The sequence below is a fragment of the Symphalangus syndactylus genome, chromosome 1 (assembly GCF_028878055.3).
Source record: "Symphalangus syndactylus isolate Jambi chromosome 1, NHGRI_mSymSyn1-v2.1_pri, whole genome shotgun sequence".
Lineage (NCBI taxonomy): Eukaryota > Metazoa > Chordata > Mammalia > Primates > Hylobatidae > Symphalangus > Symphalangus syndactylus.
Genome location: NC_072423.2, coordinates 31,632,470 through 31,644,699, shown reverse-complemented (window position 1 = coordinate 31,644,699; position 12,230 = coordinate 31,632,470). Strand labels below are relative to the sequence as shown.

Here is a 12,230-nt window from a genome sequence, read left to right as displayed (position 1 = left end):
TGGCCTTAAATTTGCAGTGCAAGACAGTGTACCCCTGCACATTTTATTCTAGCTTAAAAGCTTTATAATAAGCCATTCACTAGGAATAGGATAGAAATTTATTTACTATGAGGTTGAGTGAAGTGGTTCACACTTGTAATCCCAGCACTTTGGGAGGCCAAGGCAGGCGGATCACTTGAGCCCAGGAATTTGAAACCAGCCCTGGCAACACAGTGAAACTCTGTCTCTACAATTTTTGTTTGTTTGTTTTAAATTAGCCAGATATGGTAGTGTGTGCCTGTATTCCCAGATACACAGAAGGCTGAGGTAGGAGGATTGCTTGAGCATGGGAGGGTGAGGCTGCAGTGAGCCGTGATCACGCCACGGCACTCCAGCCTGGGCAACAGAGTAAGACCCTATCCATAAAAAAAAATAACAAAATAAAAATAAAATAAAATAAATTGAATCACTATGGCTCAAAGTCACTATATTTAGGTATTTGGATACCTGGTCCAACACGTGCTCAGAGATGCCCTCCCTAATCCCGGTTACTCTGTGACTCCCCACACTCTTCCATTCTTCCTCGGAGAACTTGGCACTTCCTAAGCAAGCTGTGTACTTGCTTGTTTATTTGTTTGTTGTCTGTTTCCTCAAAGTATAAGTAAGATGAAGTCAGGCACAATCTGTCACATTCACGGCCACATACCCAGCACTTAGAACATTTCCTGATACATCATAAACACGCAAAAATATCTGTTGAATAAATAAATTAATATGGCTTGGACTTTTTAAAGCTCAAATGGGCATAGTAACATCCACTGCTGTGAAGGAAAGATTTATCTATTGAAGAAAATAAATGTTGATAACATAAAGTCACTCATCAGATACTGTTATTATTTGAAGCCTTTTTTTATACAAGTGTTAGAAAACACTGGCTTGAGTCTGGGCACAATGGCTCACACCTATAATCCCAGCACTTTGGGAGGTCGAGGTGGGAGGATCACCTGAGGTTAGGAGTTCGAGACCAGCCTGGCCAACATGGTGAAACCTTGTCTCTACTAAAAATACAAAAATTAGTCAGGCGTGGTGGTAGGCACTTGTAATCCCATCTATTTGGGAGTGTGAGGTAGAAGAATTGCTTGAACCCAGGAGGCGGAGGCTGCAGTGAACCGAGATCACGAGATCACGCCACTGCACTCCAGCCTGGGTGACAAAGTGAGACTCCATCTCAAAAAAAGAAAAAAGAAAAAGAAAACACTGGCTTGGGTTGAGCGACATACAGAGACTCTAAGATAACACTGAGAGGTTCTGTCACATTACTGTAGAGAGTCTGCCACAAACCAAGAAGTTTCCATGACAGGAGAGGGAGATGCATCTATTTCTGTGGCATAATTGTTGAATAGTCAGTAATTATTTGCTGAATTTTGGAATACACAAACAGAGTACAATGGAAACAAATACATCTTCCTTGTCTAACTGTTTAACCAACAGGCCAGCTGGATAATGTACCGTATCTGGGTTGTCAGTTTATTTAGGAAGATAAAATCCTCATTGGGAAAAATATAAATAAATAGGCACAATTAAAGAACACAAAATTGAATTAGAAGCAGTAGTACCACTGACACCTTGACTTTGTGATAAGAATGGGCACTTCATTAGATGTAAGCAGAGCCCAGAACCATAAGAAGTGAAAGATCTGAGAATGATGCCAACCCTAAAACAACCTCTCCAATTAAAACATATTACAGATGTACAATAATTAAAGCAGTAAGCTATTGGAGCCAAAATAGGCTGATTCTCTGTTGGAACAGCTTCAATAATAATTTAGTCCAGAATAAAGAGGCATTTCAAATTCACTCACTAGGCAGTAAGTTCCAGGGAGCAGGACTCATGTCTATTTTGCTCAACATTGTTTTCTGGAGTTTAGTGCCTATACTGTAGTAACCACTCAATAATTAAATGTAGAAGTAATTACATAAATAGTGATGTGGAAAAATGAATGAAAGTTTAAAAATGGGAATACAATAGGCACAGTGCAGTGCCATATATATTCTATAGTTAGTATGTACACACAGGTATATAACAGGCACATAGATTCCCACAAAACATAGATATACCCAGCTATGCTGATTTGGTATCCAGGGATGGTACTTTTATCAGCGATTTTCTTGTTCTATTTGCTTTTCCATATGTCCCAACTTATATGGAATGAATGAATGTTAGTTACGTAAAAAATGTAAGAAATAGGCCAGGCATGGTGGCTCATGTCTGTAATCCCAGCTCCTTAGGAGGCCAAGGTGGGCAGATCGCTTGAGGTCAGGAGTTTGAGACCAGCCCGGCCAGCATGGTGAAACCCCGTCTCTACTAAAAATACTAAAATTAGCCGGGTGACATGGTGTGCGCCTGTAATCCTAGCTACTCGGGAGGCTGAGGCAGGAGAATCACTTGAACCCAGGAGGCAGAGGTTGCAGTGAGCCGAGATCATGCCACTGCACTCCAGCCTAGGCGACAGAGTGAGACCCTGTCTCAAGTATATATATATGAAATATATAATATATTGCTACATGTAACAATATTGAGACCCTGTCTCAATATATTATATATGAAATATATAACATATTGCCATATTTAATAATATAAGAAAAAATATTTTATCAAGTAACATTTGCCAAAAAGCCACTAAGAAAGGCTGTGAAGAAATGTCTTTAGAGAACATTTCGTACAAGGAGGCTCCACTGTGACATGAATCACATAATCTGAAGGTCCCCTGACATAAATTAGCCAGCTGTTACTGGGCACTTGAGTGAACACTAGTTTTGAGCCAATTATTCCACAATCAAGGCATTTTTAGCAGCACAGAGCTGAGAGCAGTGTGTTAATCAGCCCCATACAGCCTGAAGAGGGCGAGAGTCTAAAGAGAGTGTGAGGTTCAATGAGGCCTATCCTCAAAACCAAAAGAGAACAGTTGTCTGCTAGGAAGGTAGAAATGGAAAATAAGGGTACAAAAATTAACATGTAGAAAACTATTATTATGATTTTTTATCTTCTGTTTGGGGAAAGCAGAAAGAACATGGTAGTGGAAGGAACAGTTCCAAAAGATGATAAGGCCTCCAGTGGGAAGTCAGAACATCTCCACAGTCCACAGGACTGGGCAACATTAACGCTGGCAGGTGACAATTAGCAGAAAATCAAAATACTGAGGGATGGAGTAGAAGAGGTGAACAGCTCCAGGCAGTGGGTGATGCGCCATTTGACAGAGACAGAAGCAGAGACACGGCAAGAAATGGAATGAGGTGGAGGTGCTGTGGGGTCTTCAGAAGAGCTCCAACCTTGGCAGGAGCTTCATTGCACTTCCTGCAAGGCAGGAGCATTGCCAGCAGAGGGCAGCAGCTGAGTGCCAGCAAGGGGGTTGATATGGTTTGGCTCTGTGTCCTCACCCAAATCTCACCTTGAATTGTAATAATCCTCACCTGTCAAGGGCAGGGCCAGGTGGAGTTAATTGAATCATGGCGGCAGTTTCTCCCATACTCTTCTCATGAGAGTGAGTGAGTTCTCACGATAGTGAGTGAGTTCTCACAAGATCTGATGGTTTTATAAGCGTCTGGCATTTCCCCTACTGACACTTCTCTTGCCTGCTGCTATGCAAGCTATGGCTTCCACCTTCCGCCATGCCATGATTGTGAAGCCTCCCCAGCCATGTGGAACTGTGAGTCCACTAAACTTCTTTTTCTTTATAAGTTACTCAGTCTTGGGTATGTCTTTATTAGCAGCGTGAGAACAGACTAATACAGGGGTCCTGAGGAAAGGGGAAGTGAGCGGGAGGGAAGAAAAGCCTGTCTTATCCCAGGACATTAGATTGTATTGTGCTCAGTTTTAAAACACTGAAAAGCAAGACAATTATAACAGGCTTCTAGAAGTGGGTAAGCCTGAAGGCAAAGCTGGGAGGCCAGGATGGATATGAATGAAGAAAGGAGGAAAGAGGACATCCCAAACCAGGAAAGGATCATGCATGGGAACAAAGGCAGGAGACAGGAAGCCTGGCCATCTGACTAGAGTGAAATTTACACAAGAGTAGATTTGAGCAAGCCTCTGATTCAAGCCCATATCGAGAGAGGTTATCATCTGTCTCTCCATTACAGCAAGTATTCTGGAAAATCTGAATGAACTTTTAATAATAATTTAATAATATTTATTTAATATGTAACAATAATGCTAATAATTTAATAACATAATACAATCTTTTAAACACTCCATAATTTAACAATTGTTAAATTGTCAGTCCTTTTTTCCATAGCACTAATTTCTTATGCATAGAATATGCACAGACACACTCACAAAATGACACTTGGCTACACACAGAGACACACGCACATACACTTAGACATAGACAGACCCAGCACACACAGTCACACAGACACTCACATGCCCTCTCCCAAACAGACATACTCGTAGTGTTATACAGGCATACAATTGCACGTTTTCATACACAGGCTCACTGATACTGGTACCCTCGCGTGCACAGATACACACACACACACACACACACACACACACACTCACACCCTCACAACAAAATGTAAGACAGGTTCCCTCCTTACCTGGGCTTCAAGTATGTTAACCTTTTCTCTGAGATTTTCAATTCTTTTGTCTTGTTCTTTTAAATTAATTTTTAATCCTTCCATCTAAGAATTAGAAAACACAATAGGAAAAACCTTGTCAGACCACAGGAAATAGTTACTTAAGTCAGAAATTGTACAGATTTCTGAGGTCAAAAGATGTTCATCAAATTAAAAAAAAATTAAATCCCAAAGCATTAGCAGACTCAGCTGGTAACAGAAAATAGCAGGCCAAACTGACACCTGGGGCTGAAAGCCCTCAGCTGGTGCCGTGATTCCCTTTAATCTTTGGATAACCTGTTTAAACCAAGTTCAGCAGGAGCGCGTCCTGTGAAAGCAGCACTGGCCGCCCTTCTGCGTCTCAGCAACTTAATGTTCTCATCGTGCAGATGCAGCTGCTGGTGGACAGGATGCAAGACCACTGCCTGGTGTGCAGAGGCTCCCTGCGGTATAGATTTGTCAAGCAGCAGCATAATAAGGTGAGCCTGCTTTGCCAAGAGGCAATGTGGAATTGGGAGGTGGGGTGATGAGATGCAAAGCGGTGTAAGAAGAGAGGGGACACATGGATTCTAAGACCAACTTTGGTACCACTAGCTGTCATTAAACTGCTCTATAAAAGGAGGGTGTGGGGCGCCCCCAAAGTCCCTCCTGGCTCTCAAATTCCACTACTCAATTCTCTGGCCTTTTAGTGATGTCATAGCCAAGCAAGCACAAATGCTGTATCTATGTGAGGAAGGCTCTGGAGTATTTGGGAGGACTTGTACTTAGCAGTAAAGTAACTGAATAGAAGTCTGATTTTAAATTTTAAAACAGACCCCCAAAACCAGATCAATGCCTAACTTGAAGTAGATTTTAAATACACACTCCACCATCCAGCTGGCTGCTACCACAATCGCCTCGACTTCGCCACCTGTCAGGCTGCTCCCAGAGAAGAAGGGCCAGGCCACACCCCTACCCTAAATCATCTCCTAAATCAATTATGAGGTTACGAAAACAGATAATTTCATACTCAAGGAAGGGCTGAATCTCCTGATCTACGAAATTGTCTAAAGGCCAGTGTACATTATTTGGCGCAGAAGACTTTTAGAAAATCACTGAAACATCTAAAAAACAGTTATACATAATTTTCCAAGCCATCTTCATTGACAGCATTACAGGTATTGGTAGGTACAGACAAGAGAGGGCATTGAAAACAGAGCCATATTGTATGAGAAGCAAAAAAGGATAGGTCAGTAGGGAGAGAAATCTCATTGCTTCGAAAGTCCAGTCAAGCCACTTGTATTTGGGCTCCACACCGTAAACATACCGTTTTTGGTGTATATATTTATATACAGTTAAATATACTTGATTAATCTGACCTCCTGGATGACACGGCGCAGGTTCTGATGTTGGGAGTGAATCACAAACCGCAGATGAGAGATCTGCTCCTGGAGAATGGAAATCTCCCTCTGAAGATCCTGGCAACTGGGAATGCAAAGGGAAAAAGAGCAAGAGAAAATGATTGGCTCACACATTCCTTAGCTCATCGTTACTGCTAGCCCTCCTACACACTCTACTGTTACTGGGGATCAGCTGGGTAAGACCCCAGGGCCCCATTATGCCACACAGGACACACTGAAGATAAATAGCTATGAAGCAGGCTCTGATTTGCTTGGATTTAACTTGAATGAGAATATCAATTCATGTCAAAAGCTCCTTTCTGGCCATCTGTGACTCCTCCAGCAGGTAGTGGAATCAAGTTGTACTCAGTAGGATGAAGCACGTATACGCTAAATTGCCTTGCCTGAGCACCCACAGACCTGGCACCCATCAAACTTCACAGACAATTGCATGGCAATAGCAGAGTCAGAACATGGGAGCAGAAATGGAGATTATATCTATTAATATATTTATAAGAAACCAATTTCTAATGATTCGGGCTTAGTATATATTGTGGATTGTCCGTGTTTGTCTTTTTTTATTTTTTATTTTTTGGCTTCCTACTTTTGGTAATTCTACTATCAGTCCATAGGGAAAGGGAAAAAAAAAGAAGAAAGGAAGAAATCTAATTCCAGCAAATATTTTTGAGTCCACATCAATCATTATGGGAAAAAAAAAAGTCAATTTTGAATTTAGATTATTTATACTTTCCCAAAGCTTCATTCAGGTAACTGGAATTGGTTGTACTGTTTTGGCTGTTTCTCTTCTTGCTACTGTTATTAGAGTTATGAAGCCACATGCATTGTGGCAACACCACCAAGCTCAGAATCATTGTGACCTCGGAGAAGTCACTTGGCCTTTGCTCTTATCCAATGTCATCCCAATTCTGTTTCCTTTGTTGTTGCTGTTGTTGTTGGTGGTGGTTTGTTTTTTTCAGACGGAGTCTTACTTTGTCGCCCAGGCTGGAGTGTAGTAAGGTGATCTTGGCTTACCGCAACCACCACTTCTGGGCTCAAGCGATTCTCACAGCTGGGACTACAAGCATGTGCCACCACACCTGGCTAATTTTTGTATTTTTAGTAGAGATGGAGTTTCACCATGTTGGCCAGGCTGGTCTTGAGCTCCTGACCTCAGGTGATCCACCCACCTCAGCCTCTATGTGTATCACAAAGATGGTGGAAATTCATAAGATACTATATAGTATGTTCTAATTAGAAGAAAGAGTTATTAGTTTCCATTTTGTTTCATATAATGGACTAAAACATTGTTTCAGAGAAATGCACATCTAAACCGCCATGAGATACCATCTCACAGCAGTCATAATGGCTACAACTAAAAAGTAAAAAAAAACAGATGTTGGCGAGAATGCAGAGAAAAGGGAATGCTTATACACTGTTGGTGGGAATGTGAATTAGTTCAGCCACTTTGGAAAGTAGTTTGGACATTTCTCAAAGGGATAAAAACACAACTACCATTCCACCCAGCAATCCCATTACTGGGTATATACCCAAAGGAAAACTGATCATTCTACCAAAAAGACATGTGTACTCATATGTCCATCACAGCAGTATTCAGGATAGCAAAGACATAGAAACAACCTAGGTGCCTATCAACAGTGGATTCAATACAGAAAATGTGTTATATATACACTATGGAATACTATGCAGCCACAAAAAGAATGAAATTGTGCCTTTTGCAGCAACATAGATGCAACTGAAGGTCATCATCCTAAGTGAATTAAGGCATAAAAATAAAATCAAATACTGCATAATTCCACTTATAAGTGGGAGCTAAACACTGGATAAACACAAACATAAAGAAGGAAACAATAGATGCTGCGGACTATTAGAAGGGGAAAGAATGGAGGGGAAAGGGTTAAAAAACTACCTACTGAGTGCTATGCCGGCTACCTAGGTGACAGATTCAGTAGTAGCCCAAACCTCAGCATCAGGCAATATACCCACGTAACAAACCTGCACATGTACCCCACCCCCGCAGGTAAAATAAAAGTTGAAATTAAAACGAAAAATCGGAAGCTTTATTTTAATTGGTCCAATAGAGTCCTGGAAAGAAAACAAAAGAAATTTACAATTTACAATTACAAAAGAAATTATTGTAATCTTCCAGGACTCTAGAAAGAGAAAGGAGGGGAAGATAGGAGAATGTTTGGGAGTGCAGGCACAAGAAATCTACAGGGAACAGGATGCCTACGACATCGGTGACGGGAGGGATGCAAATGAGGGGCCTGGGAGAAGGATGCAGAGAACAGAAAGAGAAGGTACAAAATGACAGGGGAGCAAGAACGTGCGTCAAGTGTGCTACTCTGTTTTAGATGATAATCAGAAACGTCTGATTATCTTACCTACGCAACTAAATCTCACTGTAAAAGTCCATTTCCCTCCTCTTGATTAACACTACAAGCAACTATCAAACTAAGAAAAGCTATGAAAAGAAATGTAAACGGTCAACTCAGGCTGAAGGAAGATCACTAACTAGTTCAGCTGTGCCAATATTTTATCTGCTTTTTATAACATGATCAGTTAAAGGACCCCGTACCTGGCAGAAAGCCTTATTTTGGTCTTTCTCTCTTAGCGAGAGGCAGTGGGGAATCCGAACCAAGTAATTAAACAAGCAGTCCCCTTGTTTTTTTTTCCATGGTCCACGGCAGGAAGTGTTTGAAAAGAAATAAGCTGGCAGCCTGATTCAGATGAAAACGCTTTGTGCCCATGTAATTTGAACTGACAATGGCAGCAATACTGACCCCTCAGTCTTTCCAAAATTCAAGTTCAGAGAATGGCTGCATCAGCACACCAGCCTGTATTCACATTAGATTTCAGTTGTCCCTAGACTTGAGGTTCAGAGGCTTCTTGAGGCACAGGAGACTGAGGAAATTTCAGGACCCCCAGTGGGTAAGGCGCCACACCATAAGGATGTTGCGGGGAGATGGGAGAGCCTTCCAAGGTGAGACCAGACTTTGGATGTGGGCAAACATGCTGAACAGACAGTGAGAAGGCTTACCGCCCACAGAGAATCTTCAGGGGCAGGATGTCTTCAGAAGTCCAGGGAGACTGGGAGCATGTGAGGGGCAGGGCTGAGAAATCTGCAGATGTTGCTCAGAACCCTTGGAGGGTGGAATTGCTGCGAACACGCAGAGGGTAGGGTAACTGAGTACCCTCAGAAGAAAACCTCAGTTACTAGGAAAAGATGACTGGAGGATATAAAGATCAAAACAGGCCAGGCATGGTGGCTCACGTCTGTAATCCAAGCACTTTGGGAGGCCAAGGCGGGTAGATCACTTGAGACCAGGAGTTCAAGACCAGCCTGGCCAACATGGCGAAATCCATCTCTATTAAAAATGCAAAAATTATGCCGGGTGCGGTGGCTCACACCTGTAATCCCAGCACTATAGGAGGCCGAGGCGAGTGGATCACTTGAGGTCAGGAGTTCGAGATCAGCCTGGCCAACATGGTGAGACCCTGTCACTACTAAAAATACAAAAATTAACCGGGCATGGTGGCGTGCGCCTGTAATCCCAGCTACTCGGGAGACTGAGGTACAAGAATCGCTTGAACCCAGGAGGCAGAGGTTGCAGTGAGGCGATTTTGCCACTGCAATCCAGCGTGGGTGACAGAGCGAGACTCTGTCTCAAAAAAAAAAAAAAAAAAAAAGATCAAAACACGGAGGGCAAACAGAAATTGGGTCCATAGCTGGTGCTAAAATTCAAAATTGCTCCAGCAAGGAAAGTAAAAGAAGAAAAGATAAAAATAACAGAAAGAGCAGCTATGACCCACTTAATGGTCAGACTCAGGACTTTCCCGGGAAGTAATGACAAAGAGCTTAAGATGCCTTGCAGACGCAAGCTGGCTTTGAATATGCACGAAATATAAAAATACTGTAAGCTGTTAAAGGTGAGTATTTAAAATGGTTCTCTTTGTGTTCCATGACCCAGAACCTTGGAACTAATGGGAAAAAAAGATGGCTTTAGGCACAGAGAACAGAGGTTGTTATTTTTCTATCGAAAATACCAAGCTCAGAAAAATTTCCCATGTACTCCTTGAAGGTATGACCATGATGTTCACTGTAAGAAAAAAAAAACAACTTGAAATTGGCCTCAAAATAGAAGAAAAATATTTCTAGAAGCACTCTTGAAAACACAGGGCCTTGGGGCTTCACTTATCTCCATTAATACACTAAAACAGTGACTAAAGGCCATTGTAGAAAATCTCTATTAGGATTGTCCAATAAATATGAAGCCTAGTCATCCATTTAAGACCTTTAAATGTGAAAATATGTCTAAGTAAGCTGCCACTTGATCTTCTTTTGAGCTTTATTTATCTTTCTGTTAAAGCACTCAGTCTTTTTTTTTTTTTTTTTTTAAACAAAGTCTCACTCTGTCACCCAGCCTGAAGTGCAGTGGTGCAATCTCAGCTCACTGCAACCTCTGGCTCCTGGGTATAAGTGATTCTCCTGCCTTAGCCTCCTGAGTAGCTGGGAATTACAGGCACCCACCACTATGCCCGGCTAATTTTTGTATTTTTAGTGGAGCTGGGTTTCACCATGTTGGCCAGGTTGGTCTCAAACTCCTGACCTCAAGTGATCTGCCAGCCTCAGCCTCCCAAAGTGCTGGGATTACAGGCGTCAACCACTGCACCTAGCCCAATCTTAATAAAGAGGTACACAAGCAAAACTAGAGGAAGAAAACATAAGAAAGGGTCAAGCCTAAAGAAAGGAGGCAAATGTCTGTATCCAGGATTGGTGCTCTACTTTCCAATGTCTCAACATAATTTTTGACCATGTTTTCCTCTACAATGCAACTGAATAAAAATATAAAGCAAATGTTGAAATTAAAGCAGAATTGAAAAGCTTTGGCTTCTAAGAAAATGTAGAATACATGCTTTTCCCCATTCTTCCCGCTAAGTACAACTAAAAGCCCTGGATATTGTATATGAAAAAAAAAACAAAAAACACAAGAAGACTCTGAACAGTGGAGAGAAGAAGGCAGACTGGCTCTGGAACCTGGGATCCAAGAAATGACACAATGGTGAATCCTCTGGGGTTTCTTTTTAATCTCACACATCCCAGACTTGGAGCTGGAAAAAAATCAGCAGCCTGGAATGCCTATGGGGGCAAGCAAAAAAAAGCCCCAACAAAAAGAGAAGAGAATCTCTGCCCTACCCTTTTGAGGGAGGGAATTGAGGATTCTCTCTCAATTCATCACTGAAGGAGGGGGAAGAGACAACTATTTCTGGTTTACTTCCTGTTAGATTCCTTAGCATTCAAGAAAGGAAGTCAATCCTATCTTTAACTGCAGAAATGTGAAAAGAAATTACTTTGCCTCTAATTAGCAACATGGGGTGATCATAGAAGAAGCACTTGACAGGAAGCCCACCCTCAATTTCTCTACTCCCCAACGTCTCCCAAAGGGTTGGTGAAAAGAAACTGAGTTCATGGAGAACTGTCTCTCCCTCCATTCCTCACAATACTCGACAATCTATCTTTGGGTCAACTTATACCATAGAGGGTAGCATTATTAGACTTTCTCACAGTGCCCTCTGTTCCTCCCTGTTCCAATGGCTTTTATTGAATTGTGTTGGCATCATGCTATTCTGTTTAGATGACGTTCTGAGGTAAGCCTTTGTGTTTATTACAAGGGGTAAGTTGAAAACATTATTCAGGGTTCTTTTTATGACCATACCCTGGGCAATTTTCTTTCTGGCTTTATAGGTAGATAAGAAATAACTGAATGATCGCAAACACCTGATTGGTTTTAATCATGTGGAATTGTGACTTACAAAACTAATCATCATTTCCTGTTTGGGTTGGCTGCTGGAAAATTTGAAACTGAGTCAGTGGTCTCCTGTGAGCAAGTCTGTAGCATCCATGGGCCTAATTTTGTAAACGAACCTTATGGTATACCTATTCTTATATCTCCTTGTCCTCATCATCTAATTCTTTTCTAATTTAGGTAATCATATTATATTTTACATAGCTTTTATAAATAACCTTAGATTTTCTTAAAAATTTCACAAAGGGCATGAATAGACTGAGCATGGCCATATTTATACAGCCCAAGAATATAACATGTTTAAGTCTTTTTTTTTTAATTTTTATTTTTATTATTATACTTTAGGTTTTAGGGTACATGTGCACAATGTGCAGGTTTGTTACACATGTATCCATGTGCAATGTTGATTTCCTGCACCCATTAACTCGTCA

The 12,230-nt window shown here is 41.5% G+C and overlaps 1 protein-coding gene across 5 annotated transcripts in view; it reads right to left on the bottom strand.

Annotated features, from left to right (window-relative positions):
- CCDC68 (coiled-coil domain containing 68) overlaps positions 1 to 12,230 on the bottom strand; it is a 63,899-nt gene that overhangs the window by 12,731 nt on the left and 38,938 nt on the right. For all 5 annotated transcript variants that reach the window (XM_055298559.2, XM_063642397.1, XM_063642400.1 and 2 more), the window contains exons 9-10: positions 5,954 to 6,059; positions 4,578 to 4,661 (exon numbers count right to left, since the gene is read on the bottom strand). In XM_055298559.2, coding sequence (XP_055154534.2) covers positions 4,578 to 4,661; positions 5,954 to 6,059 — 190 coding nt within the window. The remainder of the gene's footprint in view (positions 1 to 4,577; positions 4,662 to 5,953; positions 6,060 to 12,230) is intronic.